Here is a 17,925-nt window from a genome sequence, read left to right as displayed (position 1 = left end):
CACACAATGGTTATCATTGGCGCCTCTAACTCGTTCACTCGTTAAAAATACTTATCTATCTAAAACATTTTTTTTTAAATATAATTATTTTTTGTCTACCATAACTCTCTCCACTGTTCCATACAAATGAGTTATATGTTACGACATTTTTCGATTAGCTACGATAAGCATTTCAAAGAATAATAATTTGTCTCAGGATCGAGTATAATATTAGCTAAGTTCATAAATATATGAGTGGTATGTGGTTGTGGTACAAGTACTTAGATACAACGATTATAAAAACAATTTCTTACTTTTTCACCGCTGTCGGATGGCAAGTAGAACGTCAAAACGGTGAGGAACGAGATGCCCATGCATGGTATGATGATGTTTACCGTGTAGAAAAGCGTTTTCCTTCTCATGGTGATGTTAAACGTTATGTCCAAGTATGGTTCGTCACAACACGGGTAGATCTTTTCGTTCCTATAAAAAGATAATTGGCATTATGCGGCGGTAGTGTTTACAGTACAATGCACATTTAATCGTGTTTGTTTTATATCGCGTTTCGATTATAATATACGATGCCCGGTTTGGAGTGCCACGTCATAATCCAATTAAGAGAACACAAAACGGTTTGTGGATTAGAAGAGCACGGGGGCGACTCAATATTGTTAACGAATAATTATAATATAAGTTATTATTCTGAAAATGATTTTTGGGGACTGAAATACGCTCTTGGATTATATGGAGGAAATGTGAACAATCTTACACTGTATTATGTCAAATCAAAAAATGTACTAAAATAGTTATATTTAATATTTGTTCACAAACGTCGTATTATGAATGAAGTTGGAAAATCGAGATTTTACTCTCATAAAAACAACGTTAAGTGTTCCTATTCGAGAGCAATGAACAATCTTTAGATCTTACCATGATTAAACTTGTGAATAATAACACTTATATGTATATATGTGTGTCCACTACACATGTGTGAGGTTAAGTGGGGTAGGACTCAAGGGGCCTCAGCTTTCCTTCCAATATATATTTTTGAAATCACAAAAATGTAAATGGCATTCACTTGACATTTTTTTTTCTAAAAGAACGCAAGAACGCTTACAAAACTAGAAAAAATAACATATAGTTCCGCTTAAATTATTACCTATTAGTTTTTCAGATTTTAAAACTTTTTTTTTCATGTATATTGTATACTTCAATCAGAGAATAAGTAGAAAGGCTCAAAACTAAAGAACTTATTATAATGGATTGAACTTTTTCTTTCATATCGCACCATAATGAAGTTAATTTTCCATTCTATAGGTACATTCAAAAAATATTTATATTATATGTATAGGCGAGGAAAGGTCTTTTAAATTTATACTTCTCACTTTTCATGAAAATTTTTCCTTTAAGAATCAAGTAAAATTAGAACGACATATTATATAACACATGAAAATCAAAATTGTACAAATATGAAATAATAGGTGCATATTTAATATGTATCACATTGTTTCATTTTACGACATTGTTCTACAATGTTTTTATGCAAGCTAAAATAAAATACATAGATTATTAACTTAAGTTCAAAGTACTAAGAATAACCCTAAAAAACATTTTCTAGTCTCAAAAACTTCCTCAGCGGAAACTACCCACTAACTCCTCATCAATTGCACAAATATAAATGAGTGTTTAGTTTTACACTTTCGGCGCTAACAAACAACGTATCGTTGTTTCAGTATACGTTGTGATGCGTGGCTATTGTAACTGGTAGAATATGGTAGAAGTTGATAATATTATGGTACTTTTTGCTTATTTATAGTTTTTTTCACTGATATTTGAAGATGTATCATCAAGTGGAGACAAATTTTACTTTAGTTGTGCTTATTTTTTACAGCGTTACTCTTAGTCCTACTATTTGCGAAGAAGACATTTAAGTACTTATCAAAACATAAAAATTGAAATTAATTAACCCGAGAATTTTAAAAAATGTAATATTTTTAACGTCACGACACAACATCGACAATATGACACACGAAACAACATCCACAGTATAATATATACGTTAGAATAAAATTAACTGTTCTATTATTTTCACTTCAAACGTCGCACGCGTTGGTGAGTTGTGGACAGAACAACAAATTAATTAATAATTATATTATACAAACGTCCCTCCAAAGCAAAAATATTCGCATACGTGACACTACAGAGAGAAATACAGCGGCGATTCCGAGGTAATTCTTTTAATATAGTATTATATTATAATATTAGATTATATTAATACAGCTCTGTAGTTTTCTGGGAATCATTATTAGTGTATATTAACGATTGTGGAAAACCCAATAATTGGTCGTGTTTGGTAAACATCTGATCCGACGATTGTTATTATAATATAATGATATAACATACGAAAAACAAACTATATCAAAATATGATAGTAAAATATTATGTATTTTAATACGGTACGTGCTGGATTTTGTCCACGGGTAGTTTTTTTAACCCATTATCGGTATATGTTTTTATTTCAGTCGATTACACTCTGTGGAACTATATATTATATATAGAATAAATATATATAGTTATATGCGGAATAAAACCGTCGGCAAGAACACCATTGGTAGGTAGGTGGTACTAGTCAGTAAAAATATGTGTTAGGGTAATTTTATTGTCCAAAATAGGGTCAATAATAAAAAAAAATTAAAATATTAAGAGTTACGTATTTTGATTGCACGCCTAATCATTGTATGATATTCAGTGCTGAGTCCAGATAACTACATTTGTATTATCTATATAAAGATAAAGAAAAACTACGAATATTTTATCTTGATAAAGTAAGATTTTATTTTTATCTAGATAAACATAATTAAGCAATAATATTACCTATGCACAAATAATAAATTGTTTATGAAATTTATGGTGTACCCAATAGCCATATGATTCTACCATTTTACTACCAACTTAAAATGTGATCGAAGTATCTACAAATTTTGTCAGACATGTTTCAGTGTTTTGTAGTAACAGATAAAATTATAAAATTATAACAATCCATGAACAAAAATATTATATAACTCGACGAACATTCGACTAGTGTCATTACACGATATTCGATTTCTGATAGGTGAGGCCATGAAGGGACCTTATGCAGTACCATTGTTTATGTAAAAAAGAGACATACGAAAATAAATAATAATTTACCTACTCCGTATACTCGTGTGTATTTGGCGTTTAATATTTAGAAGTATAACCTACTTAGATAGTAATATTGAAATAAACACAGATACTTCTATGGACATATCGTAATATATTATAATACATACATTATATTATTTAACAAAGACTCAATAACCGATGACAATGTGAATACATTTAAAATACCTATATCAAATAATCTTGTTAAAAGTTAAAACCGAAAAATTTTGATTAGAATAATTTATTTAACCATTTAGATAAGATATGTCCTTATCTTAGATCAATTCTTAAGATCATTTGAAACAGTTTATTAGTATTTATCTAGATAAGATAAAGATAATAAGGTTACTATCTAGATAATCCCAGCATTAACAATATTATTATATTATATTTTCATGGCGTTTACTATGAACAATTTTTAAGTATTTAATTTCGGACAAATTTAAGTTTTCTAGGTTTCATGCATCCATTTAGGAGCAGTGCATAAATCCTAAGAGCCCCTTCCTAAGATACGCATCGGTAGGTTTCGAGCAACGTTCAAAAAGCATTTGAACATTCGATTATTATATATTTAACATGAAACTTAACACGCTGTTCATCGTGATCTGAATTGTAGGAAAATATGGAAACGAGAAACCCACAACAGCCGAAACGGTTATGAAAGTTGACCTGCTGTTCAGAATATTGAGTGCGACAAGTGAGTGAGACATTCGTGTAAGTGTGTAGAAGGTTATCGTCACGTTTGACACAAAAATGAAAATGGCATTTCCAATAACTCGATTGATGTTATCATAGAGTAGATGTCGTCCAAACTTATTATCATCGTGCCGTTATCACAATCAAAACAAAACAAAATATAGATACCAATGGTCATTTAAAAATTCAATTCAAGTATTTGCAACCGTTTAAACGTTTTACAAGTCCGATGCAAGTGGAAATAGTATATTATTGTGTTAACTAAATATACATTTTAATTGACATCTTGACTACGACACATTGTTATAAAGGTAGGTAAGAAAAAGGATAAGCGGCGTTTTAATTTTTAACAAATTAAAATATAAATAATATCGCAGTAGTCTTGAACGGTTATATTATTATGACCACCGAAATGAACAGAATACGAATCACGTAAAATAATGTAATGAAAATTTAATGGAGAATGCTTTTCTCCTTATCTGCGAAAATATCTTCAACGTCGAAATATTACTAAAAGCAAAGAAAGTTTTCATTCGAACCAAAAAAATGAGTTTGAGGGCCAAAATCTAAGCTAACTACGATTCTTGACTTTATAAAGCACATCGTAATGTAAATAAAAAAAAACTTTCCGCCCCATTAAAATATATTCGTTTATTTTTCAGAGTAACGACAAAATAAAAATAAGTAATCGCGAATCTCTGAGCGTGAACAATTTGTTGTTTTTTTAACGTTGTTTATTGTATAAGTAAAAAATAATGATAATATGTTATATTTTACATAATATTTTTATTACGAATGTCAAAATGGATTTTGTAACAATATGCTGCTGACACGTATTCTTATATATCATATGTTACGAATTTCTAACAGTACTGTCGATTTATGAGAGCTCTTTGCGGAATCGTCTTAAAAACAAAAGTGATATTAAATAAAAGAAAAAAAAATAGAATCGTATTAGGGTTTTTTTTTTAACGAGAAACTCGTCTTTATCGCATACGATCGTCGGCCGTTTAATAAAGCTATAGTACGTCGTATAGAGTTTGTGTTTGTGACTCGTAGAAAGTGGCCAAGGTATACATAGTGTACTCTTTATATAATATATATGGATCGCGTAATGTTGAATAATTTATGAGTGCCTTTACAAAAATCGTGCGTCCCGATCTAGGACACACTCGCAAGAGACATACATGTCCGTTGTAGACATATGTGAGTAATTTATTTTTTTCACAATTTATGCATTTGTTTACACATTTTCAATTATTTTTAATATGTTACCTGACCGCAGGTACTTCCAGTATATCCCATTCGACCGACATGTAAAACTCTGAGAGATCCACTCCGACGTCGACAATGTTCGAACCGACCTTTTCGTCCATGTGTCTCAAGTCTACCTGCAAAACGACTCTTATGCATTTTTCATTGGTTCCATTATGATAAAAAAAGGTAATAATAAAAAAAAAAATTTACATTAACTCGGACCGACACACGGCCGGTTGCACTATTATGATAATGTGGGGCGACATAAAAGAAAGCTACGGACCTACAGTTTCTGAATGACCTCTTGTAAGCGCACTAGCTCACTATTTTGAAAAGTATTTTGTTATTTTTTTAATTTGAGCAGTGAGATTAAGATTTTCAATAAAATGTGATTATTTTTTAATCATTCCACTAAAGGAATTTTACTAAGGTTGCATTTACTTTTCTGAGGATTGGATTACGCGTTTAAATTGTAGAATTAATTACAATCATTTCAAACACTGTTTAAAGTGCCAAAATGTGTAGTGCAATATTCGCTGATCCCATTGTTTAAAAAAAAATGTTTCTTATAAAAAAAAAATGTAGTAGAAAGTTGCAAAAGGGAAGTTTAAAAAGTTTGTCGTTGAATTAGAACTTGGTGTTTTAATATTCTCTTACTTTTGTAATATTTTATATTAAACCTAAATTTTTTATAACATGTTTTCACGTTTAAAATATTAGTATAAAACATAAAATAAAATCAATAAATCCAAGGGTTTTTCGTATTTGAATTAATTAAGACTATTCCAAAATTTAAAATAAAATCGTTTTTTTCTTTGAAAAGTAAACAAAATAAAATGATAAATAAGAATGGGATGACTTTTATTGAAGCTTTGATATTATTCTACTAATTAATAATTATAAGTGAATACGAAAATCATATGTTTGGAAATATGGATGAGTCAACCGATTGTTTTAAATTTTTTTCACGAAGTTTTCAAATAAGTCGCGTACAACCATTGTGAAATATTAATACAATTATTTTACAGCATGTACCAAAGCTGCCATCTGAAAACGTTTAACGATTTTCTGACAGTGTCATTATGACCGACTGCGTAGTGTTAAAATAATAACTTCCTTTGTCAAGAGAATAAAAAAAACTAGAATACAATGTGAATGAAAACTGTTGTAATAAAATTGATTAGAAAATCACACACTAAGTAACATAATTTTATTATTATATTATATTGATAATACAATGAGTTAATATCAATAACCAATGTGTGTCGATTCGTGGTGTTCTAGCGTTTTGGGAAAATTAAAGTTATGACTGATAACAATAATATATTAAAATAATATCATGTTTCTCGAATAATTTATAGAAATACATTATTTGTGTACACTTACATTTTAATAGTCATCTACTATTTGATTAGAGAAATGTCATTTTACATGGAAACATGACGTCAATATTATGGATTGCGATTTACTGTGAGTTTCAAGCACATTGTCTAGCCGGGATCAGTTATAACTTATAAAGAGAGACATGTTATGATTTTTTGAAGAAAAAAATGAATACCGACGACAGTAAACTAAGTATCCATAAACAGTAATTCAGTATGGTGTTCAGTAATAGTGTATACAGGCAATACATATACAGGAGGGGGTTGGGGGTTGATTTCTCGAAAATTTCAAGGTATACATTTTTTCGATGTGGTCATGTAAAATTAATTTGAGCTATATTTAGAAACGTTCGTGTGACTCATAAATCATAATATGCCCCCTTCGACCTTTTTTCTGTATTCATGGCTACAACTATCAGTATATTTGATTCGTAAAATATATTGGACATAATTAATAACAAAATACGTAAAACACTTCAAATTAACACTTTTTTACTCGCCATAATAATTATACTACCTGGTATACATATTATATATATTTTTACTAATTACAATATGGCGGTAATCAAAATTGGGAGATATTATAAAATGAATTTTCAGTTTATAGCCGAAAAAAAATTGTATTCATAACTATATTATTAATATCAAGAATGAATTTGTATTCTTTTAAATTTGTTTTATTTGTTTGGGCAATAAATTGATTTTTTTTCAATAGAAAAAATTAGTTTCGTTCCGTAGCTTTCTTTGATAATAAGTACAGAGAAAATAAAAAAAATTGTACATAATATATTGGAGGTTATATTGTGTACAATTTTTAAAATCTTTTATAATTCAAAACCGAAAATCTACTGAAGCATAAAGACTATTAAATAGAGCTAAAAACATAAAGTAAAAATAAATACTAAATAATCAACTAAATACTAATACGAACAAACCATGTTGCTAAAAAAAGCAGTGTACTAAAAGGCAATAATATTTAGCTCTACGGTATCATAAATAGGCGTTAACAAATAATAACCGATTGAAAAAATATTAACTGACCAAACATAAATATTTTTCAGCATATTTAAACGTTGTTTATACAATATTAATGGTTCATGAATATTTTTATATTTATCTGCTTGTATTAATATTATAATACCATAGGTATAATAAGAATAGTAAGATATTTTTTTTAAATACGCTGTTAATTTTTATTGATTAAAAATTATGTAATATAGTGAATGATAATTACGTTTCGGCTAATTACATTTTGTTTCTTAGGTTCTATGCAAATGACCTCGACTCCCTGTCTATTGTACATTTCTAAATTAATTCCAATTATTCATATGAGTAGGATCATACATTAAATTACGTAAGTAAAACTATTATGTACCAACCAATTTTGTGGTTTTAACAATGTGAGCTTGTGGTATTGACAATGAATATTAGGCGAATGTGTGAATATCTCCAGATACATGTTAAACTTGAGAACTTAATCCCTCATCACATTTCCTACCCCGATTATCAGATAGGGCCCCAATGGCGTTTCGTAGTTTTTGGGACGAAAACTAAAATTTCTGACAGTTCTGGATGTTAAGAAATACATTTTATCTAATGATAAATAATCCAATTGGAGAGTGAATGAATCGTCGTAATTTATGTCAAAATTAAGGGTCACGAGGGTACTAACGAGAACGAAATATTTCAAAAACTTTCCCGACCGCAGTTGGAACGGACCCACCAAAAGCGAACACTACCTAATCATTATGTTCCATTTATCAGAATCTTACGCATTATACCAACACTTAAGTAGTATTTCAGAAATGGCAGTGTAATATTTTTGGAAACAATAAAATCCGTACTGCATTACATACTTATATATTATACAGGCACATATTATTAATGTTATTAACACCAATACAAAGTGCGTTCGTAATAGGTACATTTTAAATGCTTTTTTTGTCAAAGTTTTATTTATACGTTGGAGTGTCGGACAACCCTTGTTATCTGTTGGGGCAATTCTGTTTAGTGTGCGGTATTCTAATATAGTCAGCTTTATTTTACGATAAAGGTACGAGAATAGCATAATTTATTTTTTTATTTTTTGAAAGTATACTTTATACCTACTTGACATTCTAATGTTGAAGATTACGGGGGCATAGTACTTTGGGTCTGAAAATGGCGTTAGTGATCGTAAGACGAGAAAACGTCGGCGATAAAATAAAATAAAACATGGATATTATATTATTATACCGGAGGGTTATAAAAAATCTTTACATTTTAAAATGTCTCGTAAATCTTGGAAAATGTTTATTTTGATGGATAATAATATATTTTTCAAAATCAATATTTAGTGGATATCAATCCTGATTTTCTCCATGAGTAAATATTTACAACAAATAATTCGTTGTATTTAAATTTCCTATGTCTATAGTTACTATACGTTGTGGATAATAACTACTATGTACCTATCGTTTATAATAATTTATTTAGTTAGTTACTGGTTCTCAATAAATCATGTTTGAAATTATAAATCAAAAACGATGCATTTAAAAACATATACTAGGTACATATTTCTAATAGTATTCGTTTAATTTTTTTAGAGAAGTGTATTTTCGTGTGATGTGAATAAAACAGTATTATAAGACATTAAAATTATAAAAGCACATAAAAATAAAAAAATATGAAGGCACCCACAGGCTACAAGAATCAGAACATTCTTATTAGTAAAATTTACTATCATGATAATAGTTTTTTATCTATACAAATTGGAACATTGCTTTTAGAAGTAAATTGAAATAAACTGTTGTAGTTATTGAATTAAATAAATTTAGATCTTACGTGTATTTTATGGAAGCAAAATAAGAAAATGCAACGTCTTTTGTTTTGTTGTCTGCGTAAATACAACACACGACGTTTTTGGTAGTGTTCATTCAAAAGTATCGTATTTGGAATTGAAAAAAATACTTATAACATTTTAAATGGAGTGAGTCGAAATAGTTTTATACACAAATTGCTTTGTTTCGCCAAGATGCTTCAGCCTTATCCTATTGCGGGTGGAGAATGAATATCGAAGAGTTTCACGAGTCTAAATTATTGTACAGCCACGGGCTGGTTCTTGCAAACTTTATATCCACAGGCTTACCGTGTTAATAGCATTGGGAATAAGAGGCATGCTATAATACCTAGTACATAACACCATAGAGCACAATGGTGAAATATTATGTCCACGCATCGCGCTGTGTTTTGTTTTTGGAAAAAAACCCACTGCCTTAATATCGAATTTTTTCCGCAAATTGTTGGCATGACAGTTCTGTTCGAATATAAATAATAATAGTCGGCATAGGTGAAAATATTCAAGACCCTAACCCCCAACTATTTAATTTTGGCATAATGCCTTCTAAACTCACTGAAAAGATACATTTTTAAAACCGTCATAGAAGTATATACACTAAATATTTGCGAAATCATTAATTAAAATTTAAATTGTTAACGAGGTGGAAGTGACCGTCAATGGGATGCCTGCGCCTTGCTCTATTTCGCCTGGGTTGTAATATTTTACTATATAAATACATATTATGTAATATATAACATATAATTATAGGTGACAATTTGTTTATGACACCCTCACCAACCCCGAATATTTTTTTGTGTACTTGCCTGATAGATACACGGCGTCGTATTTTGTATTAATTATATGATCATACTTTATCAGCCTTCGTGTTCGCCACACAGTGACCTCGAATCATCAAATTTCGACAACCTTCCATGTATGAAGAAATCGTTCGAGTCGTTAGTCATCATATTATTGTGGTGTGAACAACGACCACCGAGACAGATGTGCGACCGTAGATTTGACCAGTCGGGTGTGTTGGCCATTCGGTGCCTGTTATTGTTGAGTTACGCATCATATAATATTATATGATCAGTGATTGAGTATATAATATAATATTATCGTCGTCGTCGGATATCATAGCACTGCGTCGCCCTCGTGATGCATGGCCTTTGTGTTTCGATTACCGGGACCACGGTATAGGACGCGGTTATGCGTGCACTCGCGAACAGTGCGCCACCCAAAGTCCTTATACTACAACTATAGACAAACAATGAGTAGTGAGTTGAAATTTGCCAAAAATCGAGGAAACTTTTTTGTTGATTCGTTGACTCCGTAAGCACGGTAGAATGGTGCCGTATACATAAGTATACAATTTATTGTCAATACCGAATTGACAGGTTAGGAACGCTTATGTGTTCAGTCTAAAGCTCAACTCCACAATAATTATTGTAAATATGTACACCTGTGGTCCAAGACAGCTTACATCACTGCGAGATGTTTTACCGCCGCTCGTAGTGCTGTTGTTATAGTTGTGCACAGTTGTGCTTGTCTAGTAGTAAAGTCATATTAAGGTCTATGGTGCCGCCGGTCGCCCTAAAGTGCTGCGCGCTTCAGCGAGCGAATCACATATAATTCAGAACGGCGCCTATTCCCCATCAGATGATACTGGGCGACTTTTTTCCATAAACCAGACGAGATACGTCTCAGGCGCGAATCTGAATTTTCAAATTATTATTATCATATGAATTATTCAAACGCTTACCAACATAATTTTTTTATCAGATAGGTACAATGATTTGACATACATTCTTCCATAATTTTTGAGTATACATCACGGTTCCTATGAGAATGCTTGATTCTCAATTTAACGACCACCCTGTAAGCTCTCGGCTAATATCATTTAATATCACATCCGGCCCTTTTAATCCGTTATTTGTCCACTTGGTCGTCGTTGTCGTGTTTTTTTCAGCGAATCCTTTATAATATTATTGCTCACTGCCGGAGCCACACATATGTGGTAAAACTAAGTACGGGACTTTGCCAAAACCAATAACAATATTATGTCGTTTTGGACGGATGAGAGAAGAGGCACAATATAGTGCGTACGTGCGCCTTTGTTCGTTGACACGTTTTCGAGCGCTTAAGGCAAATTTGGTGGAAGTTCACTTTTCAAGACGAAGTTTTTTGGACATCAGCTACATTCGATTTTTTTTCTCTCTATGCCGTGGACAATTCTATTAAACAGTCGTTCGACTTTTATGGACTTTGGAGGTTCTTTTAAATAAATAAAAAAAAAATTTACTTTTTATCTGACACAATTTACAATATAACGGTCATAAATGTGTTAAAGTCGTTCTGGATTTTTTTTATAAACGTGTGAGAACAAGTTCAAAATAGGTCGGGAACGTATATAGACGTAATTTATTCTTAACGATCGAGTTAAATTTATTTTATCGGGTTAACGGGATACACGCATTATCAAAAGCCAGGGTTTAAAATGAAATAAAATATTTTTTTTTTTAAATAAACTTTGTGTGTGTGTATAGGGTCGTATACATTACATTATCATAGAATAATATTATAGCTGTCAGCCTACGGATGAATATTAAAAATAAGCCCGCGGGGTCCACGAGTTACCCTCAGTGTTGTTTATAATATTATGTATTATACTCGATATACCCATCCGTTAAGTTTAATCGGTATTGCCGAAGAAAATATATTGTCAGTAACATGACCGTTATAAGTATGGGTTTTTATATTATTATTATTACTGTTATTCTTATTATAATGGGCGTAGTATAAAATAATGGATCGTATAACTTTTTCCTATGGTGTCACACAATCATCAAGACATATCACAACAGCGAAACAAAACGAACCCACCCAAAATGATTATCACACAAGCCCCGCGTGTACCTGGTTCATCGAGTACAATTAATATTGCCGTAAGTTTGTCTAAAATTTCTAAGGAAACATAATAATATATAATATTACGCTACAATGTAATATTATGTAATATATACGTGCACACAACTATATAATTTTTGTTACTAAGTACCTTTAACTACCGAATATACCATTACGGTGCGTGAAGCAAACTCTCTACCAGTCAAACGCAATCACTTCCCCAAGGTCAAACAATTATAATTGGATTTTTCCACATAGACGTAGCAATTTATTTATTATATTATGGTCCCGCGCGGGACGGAAACAAAAATGTCGGTCGACGGATTTCTCGTCACTTTGAATAATTAACATTAGAATCGTCCACCAGCGAGTGGTAATCAAAACAAAAAAAAAAATAAATAAAATAGAGTTGGGTACTATTCCACCAATTATCATACGTTAATGTGGACGGCCGGCCGGGGTGATAATATTAATATTAAAATGCTGTTATATAGTTCATTACGATTGCGATGAGCGACACGACTACGGCGACGATGACCTTGTAAGACGCGTATCACGGCAATGCACACGAAAAATAATAATTTCTGTATTACGATATTATCGTGTTACTGCAGAGCCGCCGCCACAAACGGCATAATAATATAATATAATATAATATATATTATTAAAACGTTATAATAATAATATGATGTTATTAAATCGATGAACCAGGAAGAAATTTTTTTTTGCCGGCCAAGCGGTACACTATCATTGTCACCTTGAACCCGTCATACGTCCAACTTCCTAGTTTCAGTACGCAAGTTTGGACGTCATAGGGGAAGAACTCGACGTCGATGGAGCACGAGGACTTATAGACGGCGGGTGGCTGCCATAATACAAGCCCCGTACAGTAAACGGTGGCCTTTGTCATAAGGGTCACCTCGTAGTTACCGTCCGCACTGGAACAACACAACATACCACGTCTACTAGGCTACTGACAATACAATAATTGTACGCGGTCCTTGTGCGCTGCGCACGTGCCGGGCGAAATGCTCGAGAATAATGATAATTGCAATAACAATAATAACACATCGTAATAATATTATGTGTTGTACACTAATTGACATGGTTTATAACGATACTAATAATTATTGCATATTTTTTTTTTATTTACGTTTAACTTTAGTGGTCCCTCCACAAAGGCATCGGTGACGACGCGGTCGTAGCTCACCGTGACCTACATGTATTGTTAACGATGTTATGTTTTCGTCGGTTAGTGAGCCATAAATTATCGTTTTTATTTTTTATCTCCATTATAACATTAGGAGTAAATCATAATGGTTGTATAGTTTTCACGACAAAGTATGCGAAAAACCACCTTTATAGACAATCTAATATAGACTTTTGAGAAACTTATTTTCATTTAAAAAAAAATATATATAAATCGTCATAAGATAGATAATTTAAACTTAAACTAAGCTACCTATGTTTTTTTAAGCATCCTGATTATTTGCATACCAAATCTTATTGGAAAGTAAAATATGTAATATTATGTAAACGAAATAACATACTTTATAAAAACAGTTGTTTAATAGAAATTATTTAATGAACACCAAACTTTATTTGTTTAATGTTGTTATAACGGTATTGATTTATTCGTCTTTTTGAATTTGTTTTATCCTTTTCTAACAAATATTACTCTGATTAGAAAAATGTGCAAGAAGACGAAAAACCTTTTTTTTTATGCAATAATCTATTATTTATATATTTTTAATATTCAGTTGTGAATTATTGTGTATTTTAATTCTAATTGTAAACATTGAATAAAGACCAATTATGTACAGTTACTTTATTAACATATTGATTGAGAATATTTTAATTTATAATCAAAATGTAACGGTTGTATAACCAGAATCACTTTTTTTTGAATTTATAAATATATAAAGAGGGAATAGGCGGTAGCGAAGTTTAAATCGTATTATTTTATTACACTATTTAATCATTTAAGAATTGGATCTGAGAATAAATAAAATAATCGTTGAATATGCAAAGCGTATTGGCTCGATACAAATGTTTAGGCTTTAAACAGGATTAGGACGATTCCGTAAAGATTTTATTTTTCCCGTTTAATTACAATCGTGTATTTTTATTTCGAGAGGAATGCCAATTTTCGGAGAGATAATCATAAAGCACAATTATACTAACTGGCTGGTATTCTCGAGCATTTTGCACGGACAGTAACATTAATATATTTTATACACACATATTTACATATTATATTTATTTTATATTCGCGCGCAGCCGGGAAGCGCACACTTATTCGATCGACATAATATACACTAAATATTACGAGGAAATCATATTGTACAAAAATAATAATAATAATGTTTTTTAATTAAAAATATTCAAGCTATTATATTTAGTGCTATGGACGTGTGCCTACAAGCACGTATTTCGGTGCCACGTGTTATTACTTATTACTTATTATCAAACATTCGATAGGCGTAATGTTTTCAAGTAAAGTAGATATTATACATGATACAGTGTACAAGAAAGTTATTTTTATGAAGAAGAAATATAATAGTAAATTATTGTAGGTATAACGAACAATACTAAGGAATAGATAACATAATAATAGAAATACGTGTATAGTAGGTATATAGCTTATATAATATATAGTTTTTTTAAGCGTTTTTAATATATACAGCGCTGATAGATCAGGAGTCAGGACTTTGAGTCCTCGAAGGTCATGTTTTATTATTACAACAGTAAATTTATTATGCATGAACAAAAAAAAAAAATAATAATAATAATAATAGTAAAGTGTTTTGGTTGCAAGTCGGTTTGTTCGTGTGTACGAGTGCAACAACAGCAACAACAACAACATCAAAAACAACATTCAATTACAACATCAACAGCAACCATAAAGGTACAGTGAACATAATGTTATTTAAGTTATATTTCTTTTTCGTGTGTGGGAGACAAAAAAAAAAGAGAGTGAATTTAATAACGGAACAACTAAATCGATCCGTCGCGTCGTAGACAGATATTAGTCATCGCAGTGTTGACGATGCATATTTTTATTTAATAGTATGGCGTAATCAGAGCAGAAAAATATGACTTAAGGTATCATTATTTAATTTTTTTTTTTGTCTGGTTGCACGTTGTAAAATTGAAACGAACCAACTGCCACTGTATTCTTATGGCCACATGGTCGTGTGTGTTTGATGGGCGGGGGGGGAGTAGGGGATGGGGGGTACCTTGAATCCGTCGTACGTCCAGCTACCGAATTTCAACACGCACGTCTGCTCGTCGAACGGGAAAAATTCCACGTCGATCTCGCACGACGATTTGAATATGGCCGGCGGTTTCCATTCTACCAGCCCTACGTGGTATATGGTCGCCTTGGTGGCCAGCGTCACGTCGAAATTGCCATCGGCGCTGCGGATAATACACAAGAATACACACAAATTGCAACATAACCGTCGTCAGCTGGACTATATAATTATACACCTATAGTATATAGTATACCTAAACATAAACCCATATGACGTGCAGTACCGTAGTATACACGACTTGCGTGTGCGAGATGATGAAAAAAAATCATCACCATCATCATCATCATCATTTACCCGGTGATGACGTATATTTTCTAATTGAGAGTAAATTACGATATAAATATTTTTATTAATACGATGCATAATGTGTATTATACCACAGCCAGTTGAACATATGTTGGTAACACTGTGCATTTTGTTTTTTGTTTGATCGTTCTAGATCAATTAGTCATCATTTGATAACAAATCATAAATTATGTAGGGATACTTACATGTAATTTTTGCTTTTACTTTTTTGATGAAAAACATAATGTGTGACTCAAAGAGTCAATAGTTTTTAATTAAACTGGCAATAATACAGTACATAAATATGATTTGAAATAAAATTGTTAGCTTTCTTTTTAAGTTTTGAAATAAAATACAATAATTGAATAGGCTGAAAACGATTGCAATCAACTTTATTTCGATTTATATCGGTCTAATCTAAAACTTTTTTTTCGTAAAATGTACAATACAATATAATGATACCTATACAATAATATTGAAGAATTTAACTTTATGAACTTATTTAACGAAAAAATAAGTTGGTAATTAATAAGTCATCGGATATCGTATCAAACTCATAATATTATGAATAAGACAATAGTTTATTCGGGAATCATCTGTATTATTCTTAGTTTTATATTCTAAGCAAACAGAAAGATGTATCTATTGGTTATTATTAATAAAGTTTAAATGAAAACTTTCATGTGGAGAACACTTATAAAGTTGAACAAGCAATATTAATATTATAGATCCGTTTCGAAATAACATAAACATTGGCTCCAAAGTCCAGATGAAGTGTATAAGTGACTTAAATTATCAAAATTAAAAATATAAAAGACTTTGAACAGGCGTGGATGATAATACGGTAGAATTATATTATTTTAAACTAAAATAGGAATTCACAAACAAAATAAAATGAAATACCTATCATTGCACTTATGGAATATAAAATTGAATATACAAATATTGAACACCTATTTAAAAATGATTTTTGACCATTAGCTCGTAGACACTTGTCTACTAATGACCTGTCGAGCTATAAAATAATAGTCACATATCATAATATATAGTTGAATACATTACTTTACCATCATGTACACAATTAAGTCATGGCTAACAAACCATATCGAACATCGATAATGTCACATAATTATATCCTATAATTATATATGTTACATATAGTTTATATAACAGTCGTACAATTAAAATATTATTTTAATATTTCAACCTTATGTACAACGTGTACACTAAAATAATAAATTACTTTATATTATTACCGTGAACCGAATTAATGACTTATTAACTATTAACGAATTAAAAAGAAAAAAATGTCCACCGACAACATAATATTGTTTAGTTATTTTATAATAATATCGCCATTCATGCATACATGTATTGTATACAATCCACCGCCACCACCACCAGGTTGTAAATCGCGTACTAAGCAGAAACAATAAATGGACGAAACTGTAATGGATCAATACAGTAATAATATAATATACTCGCATTATTATTATGATTGGTGGTCAAGTGGACAATGATAACTGCCACATAGCGATGATTACCCAGGTATTTCCTGACAACTAATGCGAATCGGTATTATTACCCGGTTTTCGTCAAAGCGAGTCGCTATTACCATTATTGTGACTCGCATAAATTAATGTTTACCTTTCCCTGAGTACTCGTTAGGACGTTTCGTGTTTCAAATCATTCCGAATAAATTACATAATAATATAATATGTGATATCAACGCAAAATATGTATCACGCAGTTAATTTGGGTGGTACGAATAAACTTAAAATTTTTGTTAAAGCCGTAACATAATTCTTTGTTTGTTTGAAGTATACTGTGTTTCAGTAATTATTTTTGGACACTATGTAAATAGTATACAGATGAGACTGCAATCTTCTACTATTAAAATAATAAATAAAATGATTCAGCTACACATAAAAATTACTCTGAAAAATATCACTGGAAATGTATATAAAAAAAAATAGCAAAGTTTTTGTTTTAAACTGTAAATAATTTTAAAATATCTAATATGACCAGGTTAATTTTTGTAACAAAGCAGCTATTATAATAAATATAATTATTACGTATAATCAGATTATTCGAGTCCACA

At 30.8% G+C, this 17,925-nt stretch overlaps 1 protein-coding gene across 6 annotated transcripts in view; it reads right to left on the bottom strand.

The window, feature by feature from the left end:
* Positions 1-17,925, bottom strand: part of LOC111040164 (acetylcholine receptor subunit alpha-like) — a 177,806-nt gene that overhangs the window by 46,855 nt on the left and 113,026 nt on the right. For 5 of the 6 annotated variants that reach the window (XM_022323934.1, XM_022323933.1, XM_022323935.1 and 2 more), the window contains exons 5-7: positions 15,462-15,642; positions 5,134-5,249; positions 294-462 (exon numbers count right to left, since the gene is read on the bottom strand). In XM_022323934.1, the coding sequence (XP_022179626.1) occupies positions 294-462; positions 5,134-5,249; positions 15,462-15,642 (466 nt within the window). Of the gene's footprint in view, positions 1-293; positions 463-5,133; positions 5,250-12,979; positions 13,161-15,461; positions 15,643-17,925 lie in introns of all 6 variants that reach the window. The other variant, XM_022323936.1, reaches the window with a different exon arrangement.

Source organism: Myzus persicae, unplaced genomic scaffold, assembly GCF_001856785.1.
Source record: "Myzus persicae strain clone G006 unplaced genomic scaffold, MPER_G0061.0, whole genome shotgun sequence".
In the NCBI taxonomy this organism is placed as follows: Eukaryota; Metazoa; Arthropoda; class Insecta; order Hemiptera; family Aphididae; genus Myzus; species Myzus persicae.
The sequence above is the reverse complement of the archived record's forward strand: the minus strand, read 5'-3'. Positions and strand labels throughout refer to the sequence as shown.